This window comes from Aptenodytes patagonicus, chromosome 11 (assembly GCF_965638725.1).
Source record: "Aptenodytes patagonicus chromosome 11, bAptPat1.pri.cur, whole genome shotgun sequence".
NCBI lineage: Eukaryota > Metazoa > Chordata > Aves > Sphenisciformes > Spheniscidae > Aptenodytes > Aptenodytes patagonicus.
In genome coordinates, this window is record NC_134959.1 from 7,376,909 (window position 1) to 7,404,861 (window position 27,953).

At 38.0% G+C, this 27,953-nt stretch overlaps 1 protein-coding gene across 1 annotated transcript in view; it reads right to left on the reverse strand.

Moving 5' to 3' along the window:
• Nucleotides 1–27,953, reverse strand: part of VAT1L (vesicle amine transport 1 like) — a 65,387-nt gene that overhangs the window by 18,515 nt on the left and 18,919 nt on the right. The window contains exons 4-7 of the mRNA XM_076349080.1: nucleotides 23,890–24,032; nucleotides 20,229–20,332; nucleotides 18,951–19,006; nucleotides 17,020–17,214 (exon numbers count right to left, since the gene is read on the reverse strand). Of these exons, the coding sequence (XP_076205195.1) occupies nucleotides 17,020–17,214; nucleotides 18,951–19,006; nucleotides 20,229–20,332; nucleotides 23,890–24,032 (498 nt within the window). The remainder of the gene's footprint in view (nucleotides 1–17,019; nucleotides 17,215–18,950; nucleotides 19,007–20,228; nucleotides 20,333–23,889; nucleotides 24,033–27,953) is intronic.

Sequence of the window (27,953 nt, forward strand, 5' to 3'; positions counted from 1 at the left end):
AATTACCTTATTACTTTCCAAGTCAAGGGTTGTTTCTGAAGGGTAGAGATTTGGTGAAGAAATCCCTGGAACACACTTGAGCAGAAAAGCCACATCTTGTGAATCAGGATGAAGCTTTGAGGATCCTGCACTGGATTTTTTTTTTTTTTAGAGTAGCAATAAAGCCAGAACTCCTGGACCCAAATCTTCTGCAGCAGTCCCTCTGGTCAATAGCACAATACAATCATATTGACTCTATACTGAGATTAACCAGTCTGAAGACGAGCACAGTGATGTGTGGAAGGGATATAGAACTATTATGATAAAGTTAAAAAGTTCCTCAAATCCACTGACCAAAGGGGGAATCTCTCCTACATCACACTTCTGGTTGCCAGTATATGCCTGTGAGCCACTGACTCCCAGCTGCTGTCTGAGTCTTTGGGATTGCTGGTAGAAATTACAATAGCATGGTCCTAATGTATACTAGGAAGATGGCTTTAAGCACATCAAAGCCACGAGTAGAGAAGTTCAGAACTGGTCACCTTTAATGGTACCTTTCTCCATTCTGAGCAATAATGCATCTTTATAGTAAGTCGCAGCCAACTGTGCACGCAGGGATGCCCAGACACTCCTGAACCTTGGGGGTATTCAAAAGTGTAGTGGTTCAGATTCCACTCTAGTGAGTCTGGTTCAGTCCGCAGCAGCAGCTCTTACGCTGGGGAAAATTCCTTTGGCTGCAAAGGAGTTTTGGCAGTCGCAGGCAAAAGAAACAGGCCCTCTGTATTCAGTTAGGATGCGGCAGTCTCCTGCCTAAATTGAATTCATATATAATGATGTTTGGTGTATTCCTGTATTCCATCACAATCTGTTATAACAATTTATGGCAGGAAACAAAGTTTATTACATTCATCACTATGCAATTAAAAAAAAAGACATTTTATGTGGTCATTGACTGTCAAGCTCCATGACATCAGTTTCTAAACTCTTGCCTCAGCAATGTTGCCTTGTGACCTCTTTGAAAAAACGTTTGGAGAAAAACTGCACCAACCCACAAGTATGTCCCATTTGTTCTCTTTCACATAAGCATGCTCTAATAGTTAAAGTGTTGTTAAACTCTCTCCCTCCTCCAGCCCCAGAACATGCAGACTTAATTATAAGCACACTGCTTTGCATAGTGTTGTATTGTTGTCTAATTATAATGCCCAGACTGTAGAAGGTGAATGTTGTTGATCTCCCCTGCACAGCCTTGCAGCAGCAATCCTGTCTGGTTACTTCTCTGTGGGAATCTGGCAAACAAGAGATCCCTCTTCACGCACAAGTGAAATATCAGACAGCCTTTCTGGAACTATATTGTTTCACAGCCATACGAGAACTCAAGTCTGAAATACTTCCAGAACCACAGCTTTTCACACAGACCGTCTAGACACTTGCAGGACACTATTTAAAGACAGAAGAATCTTTTCTTTGACACCATATTCTGAACTGCCTCCGAGCTAACTAGCTTCAAGGTGTTCCAAGTCAATCCATGTCTTAACTCTGCCTCTGGGCAAATGAGCACAAACATTGCACTTGGGGGGTTGGGGGGAACCCAACAAACCAGCTTGCAAAATCTTAGGTGATTCTTGAACATGCATTTCTCAAGAATCAATGCCAGTTCTACAACGTTTTTGTACACGTATGCAGTTACACCAGAATATAAATGAAATACCAAAGATTAGGCTCTTTTCTGCAAGGACTCCGCTTCATTTGAGCAACACTTGGGACTATCGGGCCCCGATTCCCAAGGTTTCCAGGCACAGCAGACTTTACATTAATGGCAGTGTTAAACCTCCACAGTGACAGCACCTGTGGATATTTTTTGTGGATTTAACACTGCTTCGCTGTATGGCTGTGTGCAAAACATTTGAATTGTATGCCTTGGTATCTTTGTCTTTACAACAACACACAATATTTACATAGTCCATAGGAATACTGCTGTGTGCTAGTGCATCAGTCAGGTGGCCCTTTAAACCATACCACAGCTTTAGTGTACAGGCTATTACAATTCTTAGTGTTCAGAGTCAAATAATATAAGAAAATTATTCCAGAAAGCTCAAAGTGCCTGTTCTATATGCTGTTTCTTTTATTGTCTCTCTAGCCAACAGTCCTTGCCATGTCAGAAGCTGGACATTGGTGTAGATGAAATCCTGTTCTGACCTCATATGACTGTTCATATGCTCCAAATGCAATCAAATTAGGGATAATGCAACCTGAGCTCACCCAGGTATATTGAAGTTTGAGGCATGAATAAAGATGGACATTTAACTCCTATGTGTTATTAGTGCTGGTTACTCTGCCTCATTCCAGGATGCAGACCTACACACACCATTTGGGTTTGTGTGTCTATGCAAAAGATAATTTGTACTATCACTTTTTTGCTACCATGGTGAAAAAACAGCTTTTTTTTTTTTTTTCCTCTTCTTTTTTTACAGTTGTATGTTTAGGCCAAAAGCCCTTCCGAAAGTACCTTCTGGATATGACAAAACCAAAAACCCACATGTGGTTACTTTCTTGCTCTTTCCAAAGCTTTTATCAGTACCTGTTTATTCAAATTTCTGTTTATTGGCAACAAATAGTTTATATAAAGGAGATATTTCTTTGCGTGTACCTCACTGGAGAGGATTTGCTTTGTTTTAGGAAGCTGCAAAACTACAAAGCTTTCCGAAAGGAAGGTCCTTTTTTATCTCATATTATTCGACTAGCACTCCATGCTGATGGCCTATATTACTCCCACCTCATTTTTCTTTCAGGCTTGTTCCAGTTCTCTAATCCACCAGAACCATCATTCAATAACTGGATCTTCACAAAACACTCATTTCTACAGTCTTGCTATTAGAGACTTCTCCATAGCTTAGCAGTACCACCGATTTTTTCAGTATTTCTCACCAACACTTTTAAACCCAGACTTAAAGCACTACAACCTGCATGTCAGCAGTTTCCTTTTTTTTTTCCTCCCTTAACCTTCCCTGTCGTGGCCTCTTTTCTTTGTCTTGCAGTAGTAGGGGTTGCTGACTGTGCCTTGCTTTCTTCTACTTGAACCTTGTAATAAGATCCTGCCTCATGAAAACATGTGCTGCTTCTCCTACCTTTCCCAAATGGCAGGTGATTTTTTTTTTTTTTTTTTTTGAAGTCAGGCACAAAACCTGTGACCAACATGACTTCTGCCACTGTAACTTTTCATCATATTTTCTAAACAATTCAAGTGAGTAAAATATTTTTACTCCCAAAGACCTTCTATCACATATTCCTCAGACTCTACCTTGAGCTCTATTTTGAGCTATTTATTTCATAAAATCAGGAGCAAAAAATTAGAAATTCCTGTACTACTTGTCTGCTTATTCCAAGGAACTTTAAGTCTTCCTTTATTACTACTATGGAGAAGAAATTGTGCTCTATTCCAGAACCACTAATCCAAACCATGGGAACGAAACTTACTGGTTACAAAATACAGTAAACATTCAGTCTCCCAGATAGCAAAGACGTAATCATTAAAAAGCCCTGACACTGTAATTTCCAAAGTCTGAGAAGCTTCATATACAAATGCACCTACTAGGATCAGGTTACAAGAGCACATTACTATTATGTCTTTGAAAAAAAACTCCATGTTCTTTTGCAACAATGGATTCTCTCCAATAAAATCCATCCCTTATCAGTAAACCAATTATGTAAATTCTTGAAACTCATCAAGGTAAATCCCAAAGGTCTCTAAAGATCCAAATGAGAAAATATTTCTCCTTTGATTTTTTTGTACAGTTTTTTTTTTTGTTTCAGAAAGTAGTACCATGAGGATTGCAAATCTAATTATTCATAAGTCATCATCATATTTTTTGATTATTCAAAAAGCTCTCTAAGTCAGATCCCACCATTGGGTGCCACTCCGTAACTTCATTAAAATTATACTTAAACAAAAACAAAAACCACCGATATATTAAATTGTAATACAGTTGTAATGTTAGAGAGTATGATTCATGTTTATCCTCAGTTTGAGCTACATCAGTTTACAGTAAGATTGAAATCATTAATCTAGGTAAGATGAAAGGTATTTGAATTTATCTTGTTCGCTAGTTGACAGTTTTACAATACATTTTGCAGTCCTATTTGCTTTATTACTTAATATTTCTCCTGGCACTGTTAAAAAATGTCTCATTCTAAGCCTATATTAAAGATCTTAACTCCACATAAGTATTGTATCAATGTGATTGCTATAAAAATTGATTTAGTTTACAAGAAGTTTAATGTTCATGTGTGAAAGAATACTCATTCAGCTTAGCATTATATTGTATCGACTGAAATCAAATTGCTATGTAATTGGTAGCAGGGAGCCAAAGCAGAAGTGTTCATGTGATAGAACGTTGCTGAGACAGTTTCTAATCTAATTCAATTAAACTTCCATATGTAGGTGCACCAAAAAAGCAAATGGCATGTATACTAGCGACAATAATTCAGGAAAATAGGCAAGCGCTTTAGTAACACACATTTTTCTAGCTAATGGAGACTTAACTGTAGGAACTCTTAGCACTACGCTGGATGTTTCCTTTAAACTGAAGGAAAAGATACAGCATTGTGTTACTTCTGCTAAAGAATTCAAAGGTTATGCCCTTTTTCCTCAGGAAGGTTTAAGATCTTTAAGATATTTTACCCAGGACATAACCATAGCGTATAATAGAAAAAAAACACAGGTTCTTCTCAAGGTTGTTGGTATTTGGTGATGGTAGGGAATCCACTTTTACACAACCTTTATTCTACTAAACTGAATGCATTTAAACAAAGATTTGGAGCTGTGATGTGCGAGGCTTTATTTCTTATAGATATGGCCTACGTTTTCAAATGTGTGCACTTTAATACCACATTCAAAGCCTGAGCTTTGATAGTCAAACTAGCATATTCAGTAAAATCAAAACAGTGGAAAATCAGTTGCTCATTTGAAAATCTTAAATTAGATTGCTTCCTTTCAGTATTGTTTTCTCTAAATCAATGATCGTAATATACAGATTTGCCCTACAAAAATATCTTTGTGTTCAATCATTCACAGCAGGCTAACATATATAGGAACCTTTTAGTACTGACAATATATCTGCTTTGCCACCTTGGTGTTAATTTATATCATCATCTGCAATGAGCAATAATATCCTTACCACACTGCAATACCACATAAAACTCTCAATTATCACATTAAATTTGGATTATATTATGCCAAGAGATGTCTTTATGCCCAAGAGTAATTTTGCTTTTAACACTCATCTGTGTTTGAAACGATTGAAAAGAATATATGAGCCATTTTCATTAGGTGAGAACATTTATCTTGATTAATGATTGTTATGCACTAAAATAAAGTGTTATTTTGGATACAATCATTGCATTTTGTTCAAGGTAAAATTATGTAAACCAGAAAAGTAAGCTTGCTTCCAACTAATGTTCCGCACTATACTTAGAAAAGGAGAATTTAATCACAGTACGCATTAATGTTGTAAAATGTTATAAAATCTTAAAGCTTTAAGACTTTAAAAATCACGACAGGGAATTTTGGATAATTGAAAAAAAAAATTCCAAATCAGAACAGCCTAATAATCAGGTGGCATCAGAACAGAGTTGTACATAGTGTGTGCTGCTACTACTACCAAGTAAGTGTCCATGACCAACTTTCACAGCCTTTGGGGAAACTGCATGAGTCTCTTGGTGAACCCCAAGAGTGGGCTTAGAGCATAACCCGGAAGATGCTAGTTTCCACTGACTGGGATATTCATTCTCTTGCTCTCTAGGGAGTAATGAATTGGTCCGTGTTGTGATGATCCAGTAATGAATCTCAAGGTGTGTAAGGTAGGGCTCAAACACTGGAATACGTTGACTCATGAAATTTAATATTCAACTGTCCTTCCTAATTACAATCTATACCAGCAATGGATCACCCGGTTAATATGTAGATGATTATCTACGTAAGATAATTTTGTAGCTTTATCTACAAGACTTGTAGATAAGACAGTAGCAAGCGCTCTTTTTTTGGATATCAGCAAAGTTGTATGAAACAGAACACAAAACTTGTACCTTCTTTGCAATAAAATAACTAGTAACCTAGTAACCTAATTAGACTATTAGTATGAAAAAAAATAAAAACAACAACCCAGGAGATTAATTTTGTACTACTGCTCATGAGATTTCCAAAAATTTACCAGTCTGCCAAAACTAGTCATCAACATTAGTTGCTGAGAGACAAACTTGGTTTTGCTGATGGAATTAATAATTTACTTTTTCTTTGGCTATTGTTACATAGATACACTGATAAGCAGATCCCAGGAGAAGAGCTAGAATGTTCACTTTAGAAAGGCATTTCTAAACCCAAAAAGGCCCAATTCATTTCATTTACCAGAGTTCTGTGTCTACTAACAACTAAACATCCTTCTAGTATAGCTAAAAGCTTATGTCAGCATTCTCTTTTTATAGGCCAAGCACCCAAAATCCCCAAAAGCAGAAAAATGCGAGCTAGAATATACAGCAGAAATGCTGAAGGTATAGTGTCTACTGATGCTTCTTACCACAGTAATTCTGCAGTCTCTGAAAGCATCTCATACCCTTCTGCTCTATTAACCTTTCTGCTCACTGTCAGTCATGGAAGATGGCCACAGGGACCAATGCTGCCAATGTAGCACCACTTAGACAAAATGGACCTATCACTTTTAGATACAGAGAAATATTTCCCTTATTCTTATCTCCCACTCCCTTTTGATTCTTTTCAGCGACTCCTTAGATGGCTTTCTAGGCATTCATTGATTAATGAAGTATTAGACTCATAGATTATAGCCAGAAAAACACCCGAAATAACTAGTCTGATTTTTTGCAAATCAGAGGCCAAAACCTCATCTAAAATCATCAGGGATCTCTTCCCAGTCTGAAAATGGGAAGGTTTCAAAGGCAGGAGGAATCTGATTTATTTGTATTCTGTATTGTGCCAAACATATAAGGATGTCATATCTCAGCTCTCTCAACACCACCAAGCAGACTTCATTGTTTCATCTCAGTTTTTTAAAAATCCTTAGCACCTGGGAAAATAGGTCTTTTTAAATTTGAACTGAGACCAAAAGAAGTTTCTGAGAGAATAAAAACAATCACTAGGAATCGTTAACACAAACCTCAGATTTCTCCTTCGTGATACCCTGGGGAAAAAAGCTGAATTTCTCACATTAGCAGTCTCTGCCAGTCCAACTTGAACAACCGAGAGCTTTCTTTCCAAACCAGTCAACTAATTAACAAAGAAGCGTGAGTGGAATTTTTTGACACAGAGGAAAAACCTAGGTTCATTCACAGGCTCTGTGGCTTAAACTACACATACTAATAGCGCATAGCACAAGAACAAAATAGCATCTAAGTGTGTCTTTGAACACTTAGTTTCTAATATTTTCCCTTTAGTACCTGCTATTTGTCTAGTGTTCTTCATTTATGGTATCCAATAGTTATTTCTCTGAGTGACAGAAAACACTCACTGTTCCAAATCTTAAGAATTCCTTGCCAATTAGTGGTAGAACGAACTATGTGGAACAGGAGATAAAGTAAACTTTCTGTTAGAATCCATTTAAAATTATTTCTGCTGGTGGATGTAATGTATTGGCATATATTTAATCAACCTGCACGCAAGACTGGGAGAAGACATGCAGATGTTTCATTGCATTATCAGGTAGAAATAAAAAGGAATGGATTGAAGCATGTTTGGATCAAGGGTATAAAAGCAAAAAGCAAGAAGCTTTTGTTCTCTAATACTTCATGAAGAGTCTAGAAATTGTTTTTGAATAGGGAAATGACTCCATGAAACCCTGTTTTCCTGACTCTTGATAACAGCTTGAATTCTATGACACAAACAGTAAAAGTGAAGCATAAAACAAATGTGTTAGAGTCAAATATTCAAGATAAACATAGAAGAAATATACTCCATCTCCTGGAGTTACGTACACACTTTAGTGTCTTTAAAGGTGTCCTTGATGTCTAAAGTATACCCCCTCTGCTTTGGCAAAGCTTTCCCTAGCTAGGTCTCTGGTTATTTTCTTGCACGGGTACAGTATCACCATACCAGTTCAATACATAAGGAATGTGTGCCAATTTATTACTTAAAAGCCAGCTAATATATTTCAGTAAGCAGACTACTCCTGTAAAATACTGCTTCTTCACAGTAATTAATCAGCAGCTTGCTCCATGCGACAGGTTTGTTCTTATTTTTTCTAATAAATGACAAACCAGTTTTTCCCATGTACAATCTCCTGTTGCTAATTTAATTAACTGGAAGCATATGACTAGTTTATCTTTAACAGTGCACACTTTCTTGAGTGGAATCTATCAATGCTTCCTATATTATTTTCCTGCCTATTTCCCCCTCGCCCTCACATTATCCATCAGGAACCAAGTCTATATGTTGTTTTCCTTTGGCCTGCAGTTACGGAAAGCTATTATCTCTGCGGCATGCAAGGGCAAATAGAAATGACAATCTGTCCTGACCCAGAAACACGTATCATGACTCACCACTGCACTTTCAACTTCCAGTGTCTCATGCCTTCTAGAAAAGTATTTTCTGCCTGTGTATCTCCATAACTAATTAATTCTTAGCACAGTGCTTACTAAGTAGATTAGAAAAGTGCTGTAGCTGCAGGCTGTATTTATGTTAATTGAGAGAGTTTTAGTCTCTCACTAGTCAGCTCCTAACCTTTGCAGCAACATTTGAACACAGAACCAGTGTTCATCAGAAATATTGCCAAAATACTTCTCCATGTCTGCTACTTCATTCCAAAACATTAAGATAACAAAATGAAATGAGAGAGCTTACTGAAATTTGATAGAACACATACCATTCTGAGATTAGAGCCCCCAATAAACGCACTGAATCACAAAGGCTCGCAGAGATGCTGAGACACAGCCCAGGGGCTTGGCTGTTAGAGGCCAGAACTGGAAATTGGAGATTTTCAGGCTGATCCATATCTTTCCACTAACATGCTGCATGACATCAGGCAAGTGAAGATATCCACTGTCTCTTTTGTTATTTATCTATTAAATGAGTATTATAGCATGAATATTCTCAGCATGCACAAAGGAACATTCTGAAGACTCTAGATGGCAAAATTGTTTAAACACAGGTATTCAACTGGCAGGCTAGACAAAACAAGCTAAATTTCAGAAGCTGTAAAGAAAATAAAAGAAAGCGCAGAGCTGAAATAAATTACGTGTTTAATTAAACTCCATTCATGTAGCTTGAATTTCATGCAGTGTTTGCAAATAATATAGAGCAATTGAAAATAATTAACTTCTGCTTACACACTTAACAGACTTAACAAGTGGAAGTCTGAGTTTCCTAAAACAGCTCATTTACCCAACCTGATTTTGTGGTAATCATAGCTAGTGTCACATATCTGAGGCCTTATTATGGAGCCACAGTGCCTATATCTAAGTCTTGTCTTGCTTCTTTCTATCTCACTCTTTTAATAAAATCATAATCGCGTTACATTGCCATCAACAGTGCGTGAAGCCAAAAAGACTACTGGGTTATGCCCTCACTTGCTGATACAGGTAGGAAGGGTAGAATGAATTATGAAGTAATATGAAGTCCTGTTAAACAGCATTAAATGGGGAAAAAATGTAAAGGAAATTATATAGGCATTTAGTAGGAACTTAATAAGTGATGTAAGAGCAGCGAGGATCCCATAACCAGGTATACACAACGTTTTAGAGGGAAAAAAATTGCAATACCTAATTAATCTCCAGTACTTTCAAGGTATGTTTTATTCCTCTAAGCATACAGCACCAAAATTATTTGGAGTTTTAATTAATATTTACTTCAGATAAGCATCTTGGGAAAAATTCTTTGCAAAGTCTTTATTAAAAATCACCTTACTCATGGCTCAATTTTCATTCATTTAGAACTCATGTTCATTACACTTCATGTTAGTGAGGTAAAATTCAAGTGCAATAGCTTTCACCTTACTCCTCCCAAAATTTGAAAGATGTTATACACAATTATAGGCCAAAATTTGATTGTGAACACAGAAGCAAGCTACCCTGAATTATTCAGATTTTGCTTCTCAGTCGGCTTTCCCCACGTCTATTTTGAAACCTGTTACATCAGTAAGACATAGCTCCTTGCATTTTCATATGCTTTGATATGTGCATGAAGTTTGTATTAAACTTGTGTTAGACTTGTTTGTATGCAAAGAAACAACGGTGGTGTACAGATAAAACATTTACATTTACTTTGAACTACAGATGTTTATTTTAGACAGTCAAAGGGAACAAAATCTCACACGTAGGAAGAACAAAGAGTTCTAAGGCAGTATTCACAGGACAGTATATATGCAGAGCTAAAACCTGTGAATCAGGAAAGCAGTTCATGCACAACTGCAAACGAAGTACTGTCAAAGAAATATTCGCAGCATCAAAACAAGCAGACTCTGCATCGTAATGCTAAAGGAGCAATCATAGCAAAAGAAACATCGATATGCTCGTGGGAGTTGTCACAGAATGAGTTACATTTCCCTCTTTCTACAGTATAATACTCCAAAGTAAATTGTTTTATGCTTATGAAGAAATTATTCTTTTCTGTATTTCAGGGTGGGTTATTACTTTGGTTATAAATGAACTTCCACTTTTATCATGTTACTCTAACATTATCATTTTGCATACCTTAAAGAACAAATACAGGTTCTAAATGCTATAGAAGTCACTTGACTTCAAAAAAGGTGTAGTTTGTTCAGCTGAAGAATCTGTTTTCATCAAGCAGAAAAGAGAAAAATCTGCACATGCCATTATTATATTATCACTTAAAAAAAAATAGACACGCGATGGCATTTAGCATTCATAACAAGGTACCAGCTTGATCTGATATTATTACATTGCCCTCTTACTATGTTAAAAGTAACTAATGGGTCAATTTTCTCTCTGTCTTACTATAGTGATACATGAAAGGCTTTTTGCCCTAAAGCTAAGAAAGGCATGAGTAACTTTTGTGGAAATTAAAGTCTCCGCTTTAGGCGGTTCACTGTTATTATTCTGCTGTCATGGGTTTGAGATTTCCCATCCCCCCGCCCCGAATAATGTTGATATCGTTGATATCTAAAAGCATGCACTGAGCTGGTAATTTATACGAGGGGATGAGTTCAGTGGGAAAAAAAGCAGGTTTACAGTACCTGAACCCTTTGAAGCCACAGAGCAGTGCTAAAACCAGACATATTGCGATGGCTTTGCCCTCCCCAAAACATGCTATAAATTCTGTATGGAGAGTGTCCCTTCATCCTGTTCTCATCACCGGATTGCAACTTGATAAGGCTGTGATCTTAGATGCAAGGTTTCTACTGTTTTCCTTTGCATGCTAATAACATTGAAAGCTAACGCAGAGAACAGAAAGTATGTGAGAACAGCAACATATAAGAAAATGTTTCTTTTAAAGGAAATTATTGTATCATCAGGTATTCTATAATGTTACTATAATGTGGTCAGTTGCACTGCACTCCTTTAGGTTTAGGTCCTTAAACACAGCTTGGTTTTTCCTTAGCAGTTTACCATAGAGAAAAGCTCTGGCTTCAAGACAAAGAAGTCTCACTTATATAAAAATTGTATTTACAGCTAGACCTGCAACATCTCTCATAATTATTCAGCCAAAAAAACCCCAGCAGCTGATAGTGCAGTGATCCTTACAAACTAAATTAAGGTGCAGGGCTTTTTCCAGTCAAAAATATTCTGTGCACTGACCACGAGGCACAGCCATTAGAGTCCTCTGATACTCATATCAAGATCCACAGGGCTTGATCCATAAGTGTATTTAGTGACTTGATTCCACTGATTTCAATCACAGCTGAGCGCCACAGTATGTTCCTGGATCTGGGCTACAGTTGTTGCATTACTATTTGCTAAGTAAGGAGTTGCTGAAGACATTATTACATTATCTATCACTACAAAACAATGACATGGGGTGACGTTCAGTGCCTACTACAAGGTACTGGCCTGATCTTGTATTATCATCAGATTATCCTCCTACTTTTTAAGAGTAAGTAACAACCCTATTCCACAGGTTTCAGTATCTTCATCATTCTTACTGGCCCCAAGGCAGTACAGGTCTTTGATACCATTATTACTATCTAACGGCGCACTCTGATAAATCATTTGAGAGACAAGAATGCAATGAATCCTTTGGTACACAACACAGACCTGTAGTCAGGATGGTTTTCCATAATCTCACTGGTCACCCGTATGGACCAAAATAGCCTAAGTCTGAAAACTTTCTGACATACTGCGAGTCCTTTTTGAAACAGGTAGTCCAGCGTGAGGGAAAGGGGCCTACAGATATTTTGATGACATGGACCGTATTTTGCACTGTCACTTTCCTGACTGGTAGTTCATGTGCAAGAATTTGTGAGCTTTGTTTTACATGCTATCAGTGCTACTTTTAACTGCTGTAAGTCACCAAAGAAGGTGCATGTAACTTCTATGTCAATAACTTGTTCTACCTTGAGTATATATTTTCTTTTGCAATTATAAAGAAGAAAACAGAATTTTAGTAGAAAAGTGCAACGTATACATTTTTGTTCAACACTAGATTTTTTGAGAATCTTCAGTTTTCATCCTGCTTAATAATCTAGAATCATCTACTGTGTAAAGCCGAAGAGTCACAGACCCTCAGGAGAACGCTAATGCATAAATGCACACTACAAATTAATCAGAACGAAGAAGAGTGACTAACTGCAAATTAAGGATTAGGTAAGTAGTTACTAACAAAGAAACAACCACAAAGCTCAACAAATATTCACTGAATACTAATTCTGTTTTAAACTCTACTATTTGTAATGAAATGCAATCTCACCAGATGATCAGATTTTTACTACAGAACAGTATTTTAAGCACGTACCACCTACAAATTACCTTGTCTTTTAAACACTTGAACAAATAGCTGCAAAATAGCAAGACATCTCAATGGCAGCTAATTTATTGTATGACCTCACTCATCTCATGATGAGTAATTCCCGTTAGATTTCCATTTTAAAGTATCCATGGATTTTGTTACTGTCTCTCTTAGTTAAATGTTTCTGACATTAACATCATAAAATGGCTCCAACGGCCTACTTGAGAACAGACTTGACTTCACTAGGATTTACGGATGTAAATTTGAGAAAAAAAATTACCCTTCCCAAGCCAACAGCAACAGATAACACAGCAATACAAATAGTTTTGCTCCATAGCAGTAGTCAATAGTCTAGATCCTGATCTCCCTTGTGTCAGCAATAATCTGATGCACTGAAGAAAATTAAGTCAATTCTAAGTTTCCATCCAGAGTAAATTCTGTCCCACACTCTCTTCAGTCAATTGGTAAATTCGTTTAAGCAGCCTGTACTGAAAAGGCAGGGCAATCCTCATCCTAAAACAAAGGCCAGTGAAACTAGGAGTCCTTCCACTGACTTCCATGGCCTTTGGACGAGGCCCTAAAACAGAGAAATCAGAACACCAGAAGGGATTGTATCCTCATTAGAATGATCTCATTGACACTCAGACAAACCTTCATTGTTCAACAGGAATATTATCAAGCTAAGTCTGTCGAATAATTTCTGAACGTTGCTATCTTGAACATTATTCGACAATCAAGTAGACATCACTTAACATACACTACGTGATAGATAAATGGGAATCTAATAACTTTCTCTAAACCCTGTATTACTGCCACTTGAAACACTTTAAAATGCAAAATCTCACTGCAATTACAATATTCTCTAATCAGTATATTCTTTTAAATTCAAACTGTGTACTCCTGCAGAAAGTATTAAGAAATAAACGCTGTTCAAGGAACCATACCAGGCTTTTAGAACAATGAAATCTTTTTTACACAGTTCATGAAGACCTATTAAAACTGACACAAAACGTTTTTCTGGCTGTTCTCACAAGCACTAGAACATAAAGCCCTCAATTTCGGCATCATCATGCAAGGAAGTGGTCCTGCAGCAACAAAGAGGAACACCACTGTAGATATAACTCATTGTCTTCTATGACTGCAAAGATGCTTTTCAGCTCTGATACATAGATGGCTATTGCAACTGATACAAGATTGAAAAGATAAGCAATTGTACTGTAATACAGTTTTGGAAGGAAACCAGGTGTCTTCCATGTTGGCTTTAGAGAATCTGCATTAATTTGTGAATTGATACTTGCACAAAGAAGGAACACATGAAAACAAATGCAGATACAGAGTGAATAAAGCAAGCTGTAGGGATATGTTGGGAACATGCCTTTCATGTATAGATCAAAACTTTTATGTATGTGATGATACATTCAGGTATTTAACATTAAACATTTGGAAAGGTGTCCCATGGTTAAGGCTCCTCTGAGATTTTTCCTTAAAATATTTTCATTTTGAATGTCACTTACTGGATTCAAGCTCATCTCTATGGCAGAATTACTAGTTGGAGGACAAATGGATTCTCCTGTGAGCCTCTGGAGAGGGTGATATTCTTCCATAGAAAACTATTCAATCATTCATTTTCAAATGCCACGCAGGCAGTCCACCATTCTGCCACTCTCTGGTTAAACATATTTATTCTCAATGCTCTTATGGGTCAGGAAATTTCCTCAGGAAACACCAATGGTAAAAATTGGTCATATTGGTCTAGTCTCTAATGAAGACTACTGAGAATGGTCAAACGAAAGTGGACATTTGGAGAAAATCATGCTTACTCGATAGGAAATGAAAAGCAATCAGATGTCAAACTCTGAAGGGGGGAGATGTTAGAGCTACGGAGTTAAAAAAAGGAACCTCCCAAAACAGAACAAAAATACATACCAACCTTTCTTCAGTCTGGTTCCATTTAGTCCGCAGCTATGACACATTTTTCTGTGTATCATATTAACTTGAGAGTCAGCCCTAAGTTATTTTTATACCCACAAAAATATATCCGCAAAATGATAATGCCCTGAATGAGTAATATTTCAGTAATACTTTGCAATCGATTGAGAACACCTCTAGCACTGTTATACCCCTGAAAATACTAGCCAGACATTTCCTTTGTAAATTACCAGATAGCTCATGGAAAGTGAGCAGGCGTGATAAATGAGCTGTAGTTTTCTAGACTGCGCTTTTTAACAGATGTATTTACACATTTCACAATCTACCGTTAGGGATGGTGCATGTTACTGCCAAATGTTAGATGAAATGTTATCAAACAGAAGTCTCCCAACAAATTCCCATCATGTTGACTATTAAGATCAGCCTGCCACGTGTAATTTTTCATGTTATGTCCTCGATCAAGATTTTTTCAAGCTATTGTTACTATTTTAATTATCCTTTTCTTACTCACCAGTACATGAAAAGTACATATTTACATGAACAAAGAAATTGCAGAATGCCTATCTAGAGCCTTGTACCACTTAAATTATTAAAATACTTCATAAGCTTATTTAACAATTAAATAAAAAAACCACATCAAAAACCTAAATCTGATCCCATTTCTATTTTACACTGCTCTTCAAAGGGCTCTCCCTTTCAGACAACAGCAGTGGATTCTGTCTTGCCTGAGCCAGCTGCTCTTTATCACAACATCTGATCTCCCTCAAGCAGTCTGACGGTGAGAATTAGCCATTCCCATGCCACCGGCTGGTAAAACCCAGAGGTGTTACTGAGTTGCTATCAGTGACGGTGTGGCCTCAGGTAGACATTTTAGAGAAACAGAAGAGATTCCTGGGGAAGTTGTCATTCCTCTCTGTTTTGCTGGAGCCCGTATTGTGCTGGACCACATAAAGCGGCATGTTGGGGTACGCTGGGGCAGATGTAGCGATAGCATGAAGAGACATACAGTTCTCACATTAGCACAACCTAAGGCAGTACAGGCCTTGTCATGTAACCTGGCCCAGGCACGTACAAGCCCCAGTGAACATGCAATGCAGCCTGCTCCAAGAACTGTTACAGGCTGTGGAGTCCCACCACGCAACTCAAGATATCTTACCTGTCTCCATCACAATGGTAGTGCTATAATGCCACTTGAATAATGAACATGCTGGGCTCAAAACCCTGCCCATAGGGCATTCAAAATCTTAATAAAATACAATATTATTAACGTATTAAGTCTGATGGTTACTATTTCCTCATGGATGCATAGTAATACCAGCTAATGTGTTCAGACACAGAATTCTGTCGCAGCACCACCTGAATAGCAGCCATACAATGATACAACCACAATCCACATTTGGCAGAGCTCTTACAGATCATGCATCTTAAGTGATGTGTCAGGCTCAGTGCACTTCACAAACACATACAACACAAATATTAATCTGGCGGTGCTACTATAATCATGCTGTTTCTTTATATGTTAATGTCTGTTCACACCTCCAAAAATACTTACTTTCATTTATCAGCATCTTAAGCATAAAGGTCTCAGAAACAGTGCTTTGGTCAAGGGGCTTGTAATTGCCCAGGCTATGATCAGATTAGTTTCTTTAGATGTCTTTAAGGAGAGCTGAGCAATTAGAAGGAAAAAAAGAACCAAAAACCTCACATTCCACAAATGTAACTTACGTTAAAAGTGATTTCTGGTTTGACTGCCTGTGATACATTTTCAGTAACTTCCTGAAAACCTCCAAGCTTCCAAGGTTTGCTAGCACAAATATAACACTGAAACTAAAGCTTATGTATTAGATCTTTTCCTCAGAACAGACTTTAAGTCGTTTTCAACGTCTGCATTTCACGCTGCACTTGTTAGTCACGTTTCATGCACTTTGGAAACAGAAACAATTTTCTAAGATTGAAAATACTACTAATAAATGTGTTTTTTCAAGAACTTTGCACAAAGTATTTGAAACTCCGGAAATATTTATTAGAGAAATGCGTGGATAACTCTGGATCATGGAGTTTCTGAATAGCAGGGGCTTTGGAGACGACTTGTGCACAAACTAAAAAGCAGAATACATTAATAACTAGAAAACATATTTAAATCTAATTTTACATTTAAGAGTGTATATATTTCAGAAATTTCAAAATGGGGAAAGAAATTTTGCTCCTACCTCTTCCAAAGCCCACAATGAATCAACCACCGGCTTGATCTTCTTATTGTTATATAGATTTAGGAGTTTGTCCATCACACCCTTGATCAGGCCACCTCGATTCTGTTTGAAAAGCAGATTCAGCAGGGAAAATCCAGCAATGACTTTGTTCTCCTCATACAGCTTGATAGGATTTACTTTCTCAACCTGCCACCACTGGAAAGCAATAAACAACAGCAGGGTCAGAAAAACATTTTTCAAGAAATGTACAGGAAAGTTCACAAGAAAACTGTCTGGGCAGATGTGATACGACTCATCTGTCAGATCTGGCAACAGCCAAGAGAAGCAGTAAGGATTTTATTTAAGGAAGAGGCAAAAAAGTATGCAGCTGACTGACACGCGGAAATAAAACACAGACTTGTGTTGCGTGAGATTAGGGTGTTAGAAGAATGGTGAACAGATCTGGTTTTAGGACGTGGGTCTAGGACCTCCCATCTTACTTCTGCTATCCTTCTTTGTTATCTCAAGAGAGCCATGCAAGCTTCCCAAATGTTCGCAAGCAACTCTTGACTGTTACTCTTCTCTCAGAAACAAGGAAACCATGCACTGCTTATCAGCTTCCATTTACTTTTCACCCATTATTATGTTTGTGGTATTTGAGCAAGCCTCATAATATCTAACGAAATTATTTTATCTCATTTAGCCCAAGTGCATCCTTGAGACTGAGATCCCACTTCCTAGCAGGTTTTATTTGAATGGGTCAATTTTTAATTAAAATTTTCATACAATTTTGATGAGTTAATTTTGCAGTATAATTACATAAAGAAACTAGTTACACTTTTATACAAAATTTGATATGCTATTTTTTATTAATTCAATTTATTCATATTTATTCCGTCAATAAATACTAGTACTATCTGAAAAACATTTCAGTTGAAATTGATTTCGTTGGGCCAACCCACCCTACAAATTATACGCATCTGGGTATGTTTATATTAACAGTAAAAAGGCTGCATAGTAAAGATCATCTTGTTTTCACTCACAAATGCATGACAATAACAAAGATTGTGCCACTACAGCCATTAAGAAAATGCAGGAGGCAAAGAATAGCTTCTTGCTACAGTCTTTGATTTATCCTGTTTTCAACTACATAGAGACTTTTGAAGCTAATTTCTCCTGGGAAGGGGTTGTTGCTGGAAGCTGTAAATGAGCTCTTGGCAGAAAGATCATGTGATAGATCTTCAGTCAAGACTTCTCCCTCTGTTTTTCTTGTCTGAAGGAACCCCTTTCACTCCCGGTTAGCTTATGTCTCGCTAGCAGTTTATTTGATATATTTGTCCCTTTTCCGATCTCTAGGATTTCTGAGCAGATTTTTGTTGTTGTTGTAAGCTGAAGAAAAAAATTTAACATTTGAGTTTTGGATTTGCTGACATCATCGATTAGGAAACAAATGCAGCATCATCATCTCTTTGATGTCATTTGAAATGAACACGGAGAACTGAAAAATGCATTTCTGTATGGAACTAACTTCTGAAAAGCTGGAAATGACTGGACACAAGCCCCATCTCAAGAGCTATATCTCCTTTAATTCACTGCACTGTCCTGCCAGTGCTTTCAGATAAGAGGACCCTACAGGGTACAGTTATCCATATCCATGGATATGATATTCTGCCATAAATAAATAATGCAGTCTAACTTTAAACTTAGCTGTATGAGAGAGATATGTCTGATAGCTAACAATTTAAATATGCATTGCACGCAGATCTAATTCCTGTCTAGCTGTCGGATCAAAAGAAAACATGTCAGACCACATTGCAGTGACAAAAACGCTCTCTTTAGCAACATCAGAAGTAAGAACTTAGTAGAGATAAATGAGAACGATAAAGATGAAAATACTGCAGAAAAGGATGAAGTTAGAGGAAAGAGGAGAATCACAGCACTGGGACACTTACTGATTTTGCAAAACTGAAGAAGCTTTTTGTCTCCCCAGTAACCATGTTAGATGAACCTGTAAAAGATGAGTACATTCACACGCAACTTATTACGTGCTGACAAGCAGGCCATTTATTATATGTAATATCATTTCCATGATTCATATTTAAGAAAAAAAAAAATCCCCAGGTTTAAAAGGGATTAGTAGACATCCTTATACTTTGGGAATAAATAACAAAGAGACCAAGGTGACTGAGCCCTACAAGTTTATAGGTATTCTGAGATGACAAAAACAATCTCTCAAATCTTCCAAAACCAGGAACAGGTTAAGTGCTACTAGGCACCTTGACACCAGAACTCTCTCGTTCTCTGCAGTAGAATACCATTTGTCTCTGACACACTTTTATTTAGCAGCGATCACCACGCAGGTGTCCTTTCTCTGTATCTGTAAAGATACATTTATCTGATGAACACGCATGCATTGTACGCTACAACCTGTTAACAAACATAATGACAATTCACTGGCAGGGACTTCATTACAAACAGGCAACCAGGTTGGCTTGTACAGGCCAAGCAGATATCTGAGTGACCGTGCGTTCGTTATTGCCACCCTGCTAGCTAGATGAAAGCCCAAGGAAGCAGGTATGCTTATCCATGATGCCACTGCATTTTCCACTGCGATACACACATATTCTTCATTTCAAAAGTTCAGCAATCCCTTCAGCTGTCCTCCTACAGAAGCTTGGCCTGCTTTATCAACACAGAACATGGCAACCTGGCAGAACTGCAGGAAAGACATGTTTACTCAGTATGTGGAGCAGTCCATGCACGTGAATGGAAATTTATGAACAGAAGCCTGGGCTTCAATTCCTCAAAGTCATGTCAAATAAAAACGATAGCATTCTTCTCGAAATCTTCCTCCAAGCTTCCCTCCCACAAGAACTATATTACAGTTTCCTTGGCCACACTGTGATTCCTATGGTGTGTAGAATGAGAGATCCAAGCTTTCTCCTACACTTCTCTCTTATCACCAAATAATGTTTAACAATCCGAAACATATGTTCAGTTTCACTCTTTGATTTTTTAAATTTTTTTTTAAGGGTTTCTTTGTACCTATTGTTTCTCAATAATTTAGTCCATGCTCAGCTTCACTAAAATCCTTGATTGGAAACGGTCAAATTGAGAAAGTATAAGATGGAGGCCTCCAGTTCTGGAAGGAGTGGCCTGGGTGGCTTTAAGAGATTTTAGGCTTTGCTAAGCTTTAGTTTTGAAATACGTACCTGGCTTTTTCCACTCACCATATAAAATGTAAGTCCCAAGTGGTTTGAGAAGACTGAGGCCTTTCCCAGTATTTTCTCCACAAAGACAGTCCAAAACAACATCTACTCCATCTGTCGAGATTCTAAAAAGCAAGAAGGAAATCTCATTTTGCAATAAGCTCTACAGGACTGGTCAGCCAGCATGATACAGGCTGATTGTTAAAATAATACTAACGTTCCCCAGGTACTTTAGAAAGGACTGTAAGGCTGAGGCTTTGACTACGTGAAAACTTTCTCCTCATCAAAAGACAATTCAAACTCATTCAGTGCAGGAATGCGAGTTTATTGGGCTAGCCAACCCACGCCTTTCAGGCTTAGAAGAGTGGGAAACCATTTTGTTCCCACTTTTTGAGGGCTTTCAGTAAAATTATATTATCAAAAGACAGGTGATAAAGTTCTTTTTGAGTGAATGCAAATGTCAGAGAATGTCTTTTTTTTTGGTCAATGAATGTCATAGAGAAAAAGGACATTTTTGTTATTCACATCTTATATTCTTTTTCTGAATTTGTAAGTAAACAGATGTCCTTGTAAAGTTAGAGTCTTCTGTTTCAGACTTTGTACCAACCAGACGTCAGCACAGAGTTAAATCAAGCATAAAGAGAAGTCACCAAGAGCTAGAAACCCAGCTCCAAGGATACAATCAGGCCACATTATAGAAAGCAGAAAGTGTTTATACTGTTTCAATAAATAGTTTGCATATTTATAGTTTTCCAGTAAATAGCTTTGTGACTGCTCTGTCAATATGATGCTGAAGAAGAAAAGAAATACACCCAAATATCCTGATTTAGTTCTTTTTTTCTGGCAAAACACCAGCCTGCAAAATCCTATCACTAGTTTGATCTAAGTCTAATATCCTACCTCCTAACCAAGTACACAGCCCAAGCAGTACTAAATTCTTGATTAATACTCTTAAGCAATTACGCAAATAACTGGTGCAGACACTACAAGAAAATTGCAACCTGGAGACTATCAAAGGTTTAAGGGGCAGTCAACAGCATTTAATCCCCAGGAACATCAATTAGCTCCCGATGACCATGCCTTCTGCAAGGGTATAACTGCAATTAGAAGTCAGGAAAGAGGTAAAGCTTTATGGCTTGTAATGCATCCTTCTGTTTCCTCACAAAACAAGGGTGATACTCAGACATCCACTGGTTACAAACAGCAACAAAACTGGACCACTTTACTCTTTGTTACTGCTGCCGTATGTGGGGTAATAAATTGTTTATATTCAGGCCACTGGATGAGCTTTCACTGTAAATGAATAATGACTTTGCAATCGAAAAGCTTTCGGTGGCTTCCATGATTGAACTGATTCCTCATCCCTTAGGAACATTTCCACATTCATACCACCTCTGGGGTTTTGTTTGTTTGTTTGTTCATTTGTTTGGGGTTTTGGTGTTTTGGTTTTTTTGTTGGACTTTGCTCCCTGACGAAAGCTCTTCCCTGCAATACCCCAGTCACCTCCTCTTCCCTGCAATACCCCAGTCACCTGCAATAAGGCAGGTTCCTACCACTATCCTTTCTCAACCATGGGCCCACCCTTTCCTGCTCAGAACCTCTCAACAAATGAAGAGCCTTCCCTTTTCCTTAGGACTCCCCCGACCCAGTGTGCAGCAGGCAAATGCAGACTAGCTGTCTTCCCTGCTGGCCAGCAAAACATTTTAAGCAGAACATAGTATACAGCTAATATCCAGCAAACCAAACAAGTACACTGTTCCCCCCACTGCCTCTTTTAAAAGATAATCTGTCTTTATAGCATTCTCAGAATTACCCCTGTACTTTTTTTTTTTTTAATTTTTTCAATGCAAAGTGAAAATACACGGATCTGAGCAACAAATCAGAGTCTTGGCATATTCTACAGGGTGCTGATTCTGACTTTTAAACAGGACTATCAATTGTGCTAGTACTACACACCTCTATACCAGAAAAGAAGCACAAACTAGCTTGTTGCATCTACATTTTAATCTTTTGTACCCACTGGGTCTCTGCCTCACTGCTCTATTGTGAGGTGAAAAAGTATGTGAAAATGCAGGATCACCAAAAGGGATTTTAACAGATTTAATGGAGCAGAATTCCACCCCTTCATAACCAGGTCTCCTTTTGATTTCAGTAGTTACAGTCTGTTACACAGAGTCAGGGGTGGTGTCAGGGAACTGTCCCAAAAAGAACTGTCCTGATGAAAGGCAGAAGCAGCCAACGTTATCTGCAATCAAAGTTATCAGAAGTTAAAGGGGCTTTATTCCTTTTTTTAATCACTGATTTCTGTTGTATCTGCTCCCACATCACATACCCATTTAGATCAGATCTTCTGTAGCCCCTGCCATGAGTTAGGATTAAGGTTGGTGCTGAACTCTGGTTAATGTTTTCAAGTGTTCTTTCTTGCTGAATCAATGTTTGTAAAGTGGGGATTGCTAGAATTCAGTCTTCATCTCACTACAGAAATTTTCCAGGGGCAGCAAAACACTTAGGTATGTATACTTCCCCAAGAGAAAGGCTATCGAAGGGCTGAAGAGATGTGCTGCAATTCTTCTGAGCTGTAAGAAAATGGTAGGGGTGTCATCTGCTGGACAAGTCCTGTCTTTTTTGGTGAAACTTCCCATACGGAAAAATTTTCCTTTGATACACAAAATCCTTTGTGATGGATCGTTTCAAATGTTCTCTTAAGCCCTTGGGAGTGCTCCAGAAACAGTAGCAAGACATCCTGCTTTCTCCTCCAACACCAGTCTGGATTGCTAACGGCTCAGACGAAAGTCTGCTATATACCAAAGGCCCTCTTTGAGGGCCAGTAACCCTTGTGCTAAGAGACCTTCCGAGAGTTTGCATGTCACTCTGAGGAGTGCGTAAGTTTGACAGGAAGCCTGTCAACTGTATTACCTTGGGGTGCCCTTTTGGGAAACCTCTTGTTTTATGCCCAGCTACATAATCTAGTATTTTGACAGACACAAGATGAAGGGAAAACATTATTCTTACCTGTCTGACAAGTAAAATCAAAAAGACATTTTTTACTAAGATTTTCTTACCAATTCTAAAGTTTTGCTACCTGTATCAACATCAATATCTAAAAACAGTTAGACAATTTGGAAAACAAAGTATTTGAAAGCATGTAAATAGAAACACACATGATGACTTCAAAAGGCAACAGGATGATTCTAATCTGAATGCCAACAAACAAAATCTAAGGATCTGAAATTAAAACAGACATCGTATGCTCCGATATCAATCCCTGGCAGAGGATAAAAACCCAGGCAGATAGAAACACACCAGAGAACTCCAAAACCTGGATAACTTACAGATCCACTGAAAATATCTTACTCAGTGCATTACAGTGAGCTACTACATACGCAGATAATAGCAAAGTACATCCTTCTGCTAAGACCTTTATTCTTTTTCACTTAACTTACTCTGCTCGCAACAGATGTCCAAGTACGAACACGGACTAACAAAGCTTATGTTGCGTATAGAGAAATAGGGAGATGCTTGCTATCTTGTCCCTTGTAGTGGACAGATGAGATATCTGGAATAAACTACAGTTCCCAAACTCACAAATGTAATCTCTTCCCATAAATATCATCAGCCCGGTGTCTTTCATAGCATTTTGCTAGATACTATACAACCCTTATGCAGGAAAAGAAAAGATTACCTTTTTACTTCTTGAACATAGTCTGCATTTCTGTCAAACAGGTGAGTTACTGAGTCTTTGATTGCTTCATGTTTGAAAGATGAAGCTGTTCCAAAAACAGTAACATTGGGAATAGTTGAACAGAGCTGAGCAACAGCTTGACCCTGCAAACACATTATTATGTTAGTTCACTGACATGGAAATTGGTTGACAGACTTTGTAGCTGCCAGTTCGCTCATGACACAGCAAAATCCAAGACCAAACATTGGCAAGGACTTCCCAAACTAATTTCTTGCCAGTGCAATGCAGTTCAGCCACAGGAAAAAAATACATTTAAATCAAAAGGACATTCTGAAGACAAAGCAACTGCAGGGGTAAAAGTAACAATGCATCAAAAATTGTATTGGAAAAGAGTTCTTCTTGATCTTTTAACAAAGGCAGTGTAATTTAAGGGAAATGGCATTAATTTACAAGGACCACCAAAAATGATTACTCAAAGAGTGCTAGAGAAATATCTCTCCTTTGCTACTTGCATCCTGTGTGCATTTCCCCCAGAGTCCCTTGAGTAACGTCAGCAGTCCTCTTTGCACTTTGAACAGCACTGACTGCTTCCGCATGTGATTCAAATCCTCTCTGCTCACGGGGAAGGCCTTGCAGCACCTGATGCCAGAACAGAATTTCTGGCAGATAATGTAAAGGTACTCGGCTCCTCTGGTACTCAGATACAGCTTTTATGCTTCAGGTTTTTGCAGTCCTAATACAGAAGGTCTAGTGTAGTCAGTCCCAGGACAGCATTCCTAAGCAATCACATTTTCTTATGGTTTCAGTGGGAGACAGCAAGTTGGTATAACAAATACTGCATAGTAAAGCAAATCTGGTTTACCTCTTATTAATAACAATAATTATTACTGATTATTCAAAATGCAGGAGTAGCCTTGAGTCACACTAACAGGTCTGCTTTAGGCCAGCGCCCCAACCTCAGAACTGATCAACAGCAAAAGGGATAAAATGGCCTAGAGCATGTATAGGAAAATCATTCTCCTAGTATATCTCTGCTGCATCTGGGCAGGAATCCAGTGGAGTCCATCAGATGCTGTGTCAGTGTTTGGGTAGGACTTGGGACGTTAGAGAATTTGTGCATTTAAATGTCTGTACTTCGACCTTCCAGCTTCAGGCTCCAGAACTTCTCTAAGTTTTAACCTCTAATTTCATGAGGCTGAGAGAAGAAGGGAAGCACTGCATAAATGCTGAGCCATCTAGATTTCAAAAGAGATCCTAACAGGTCTTTTTACAACCCTGGGTTTTGCTTTACTCTTAACACACTAACAAACGGAACACAGACTTTTGGTAGCCACATCCTGCCTCCTGTTGTAACCACATAATTCCACTGGAGCTAGCACGGTTACACGGATACGCCCAGAAGCAAGAAATGGCACTGTCATTCTAAAAATAACGTCTGATGGAATTCAGCAGATTCTTACTTATCTTTACAGCCCAAAGATTGTCATTTGTAAACTGTGTGCATGACCAGTAAAATCATCCATGGATAAACACATTTTCATTCATTCCAACCAGAAACCCTGATTATTAGTATGTAAGTATCAGTAATCAGTGCTTGGGTTTTATTTACATTAGAATAATTAGATAACCCTGCATACCCTGGGGGTCTTGGAACCCGCACATATAATGCTGAATGTAATTGCTAGTGACGATCCTCTGAGCTGAACATCGCAAGAGAGGACAATTTTATTATTTATATATGGTGGCATCCAGGAGTTTCAGTTGTTTCTAGTAGGAGTTTCCTACTGGATTAGTCAGCAAAGAGCTACACAGCAAGGCACAGTCTGTGTGATCCTTTGGACAGGTACCAATAGACATAGAGAAGAGAGCAGGAGAAGGGATGCATTCTCATTCTTTACAGATGAGAAATGGAATAGCACAGCAAATTGAAGAACCTGTCTAACAGCTCAGAGAAACTTATAGCAGGACCCAGGTATGAACGCTGATTCGTAGCATGGTAATCCAATACAAAACATAAATGACTTTTTCTTTCTAAAATCATCCACCATTTTCCTGGGTTGGAATCCCTAGTCTCTTAGAAATCATAGGAAAATCCATTCCTGAGGGTCCTCATCTCACAAGATGTAATGTCTTCTGGGAGCAGAAAAGGTTTCACTCTTCTCATACTTCATTTCTCTATTACTTACCGTCTCATTCTGAAGCGCAGGTTTTAGCCTCCACAAGGCTCCACAAGTATCGTAACATAAAATTACAAGAAAATTAATCTGGATTTTGTGTCTCTCCTTTTCTTAGTCATTTCCACTAGCAATCCTCTTTTCTCACTTTCTGCGTCTCCCAGAAAACCATCACCCACACTGATTTAGATAAGTCAGTATTCTATAATGTATGCTAGTTAAGTGAAATTCTGACATTATTGATCTATTCTCTAATTAGTTTTCTGCATTTTCAATCTTACTTGGGAAGACGAGGGATAATGAGTATATCCTGAATCAAAAACACTGAATGTTTAAAAGGTCAAATATTAGAGTAGAAAATATGTTGATTTTTATCCTGCAGAAGATGATTTAACATTTAACAAATTGACAGTTAGATGAATAGAAGAAATGCACAAAAAACCCAGGATGTGCATAACCTATTTTCCTCCTGACTCAAACTCGTTAGTACACCCCTCCCTCCCCCCATTGAAATACGGTTATCCAAAATCCCAGATCAGAATACTTTCCAGCTTTCTGTAGATACTTAAAGCCTAAAACTGACTCATATGACCAGTACTTTTATGATTGGATGAACAACATCACTGAAGTATTTTGAGGCAATTCCACAAAATATTCTTCTACAGGTTTCTGAAGATCTTAATTTGACGTTGACCCTTACTTATTTTTGTGCAAATTATTCTTAGTATTCGTATTTCAGAAATCTCGGAATAAAGGCTGATATTGGACCTTTCATGCTTTCCCCACCAAAACAGGAGAACTGAACTCAACCTATGAACTCAAACATTTCACTAATTTCTGTGGAATTCGACTAAGCTCCAAAACAGCACTGTGGCTATGCAAGTCACTCTTAAGTCTCTTTTCTAATCCCTCAAGTCATCTAGCTGCCTCTGGATTAGTAGCTAGTGTTTAGAGGGCTATACATTTTAATTGCAAGTATGGGAGGCCCTGGTGTTCAGAATGTCCATAGTTCGCAAATGAAGTACAGACAAAGGGTTTTGCAGCTGGAAAGAAGAACACCCTCTTCCCAGGGCCATGGGGGGGCAGGCGAGGTATCCACGCAGGCTCCTGTCCCACCACACGCTCTCACCAGGAAGCATCCTTTGATCACGGGGGCATACAAGCCCTGTCCTGTCTTTGGGCTTCCAAAGCCATTCCCCTCCTAAAAACTGCTTTGTGGTAGACAGAGACAAGAGAGCTTTCTGCCTCCTTCCTGCCCGGACAAAACCACATCATCTCTGCTACCAGCTTTCACCATGGAGACCACATGGATATGGAAGCAGGCACCATGTTATCAGAAATAGCGTATGAACTCTAAAACCTTCTGAGAGGGTGTCTAATTAGATAGGCATGATTTAAAAAAAATGAAAATAAAACTCTTCACACATCCAATTTTTCATATACGGTGCAAATTTCTACATATAAGTACAGACTAGACTCTTGCTTCCTGAATCTGGGAAAATTAATAAGTGGCAAAAAATAATTCTCACTTGGACAATTAATTTTACCTTTAACAGGATTTAGCAGTCTTTGAAAAAACTGATCAATTGCTTCACTGAAGGGATAGACATGGTTATGAAATATTCCCTTAAAATGGAATTAATCTCCTTTAAAATATATGTATTTTATATACTACTCATCATGCAGAACTCCACACGGTGAGTCCTCAAAGAAATTAATAACTTGGATTAAAGCATTCTGTGGAAATGAAGCGTCTCCTAATACTGAATTTGGCATAGGAATCTGTCTCTTTAGCTTCAAAGTCTGTTTGATGGATTCCTTTTCAAGGTACCCCGTCAATTTATAAAACCAGTATGTTGAACCTTATCTACACATATGATTATTACAGAA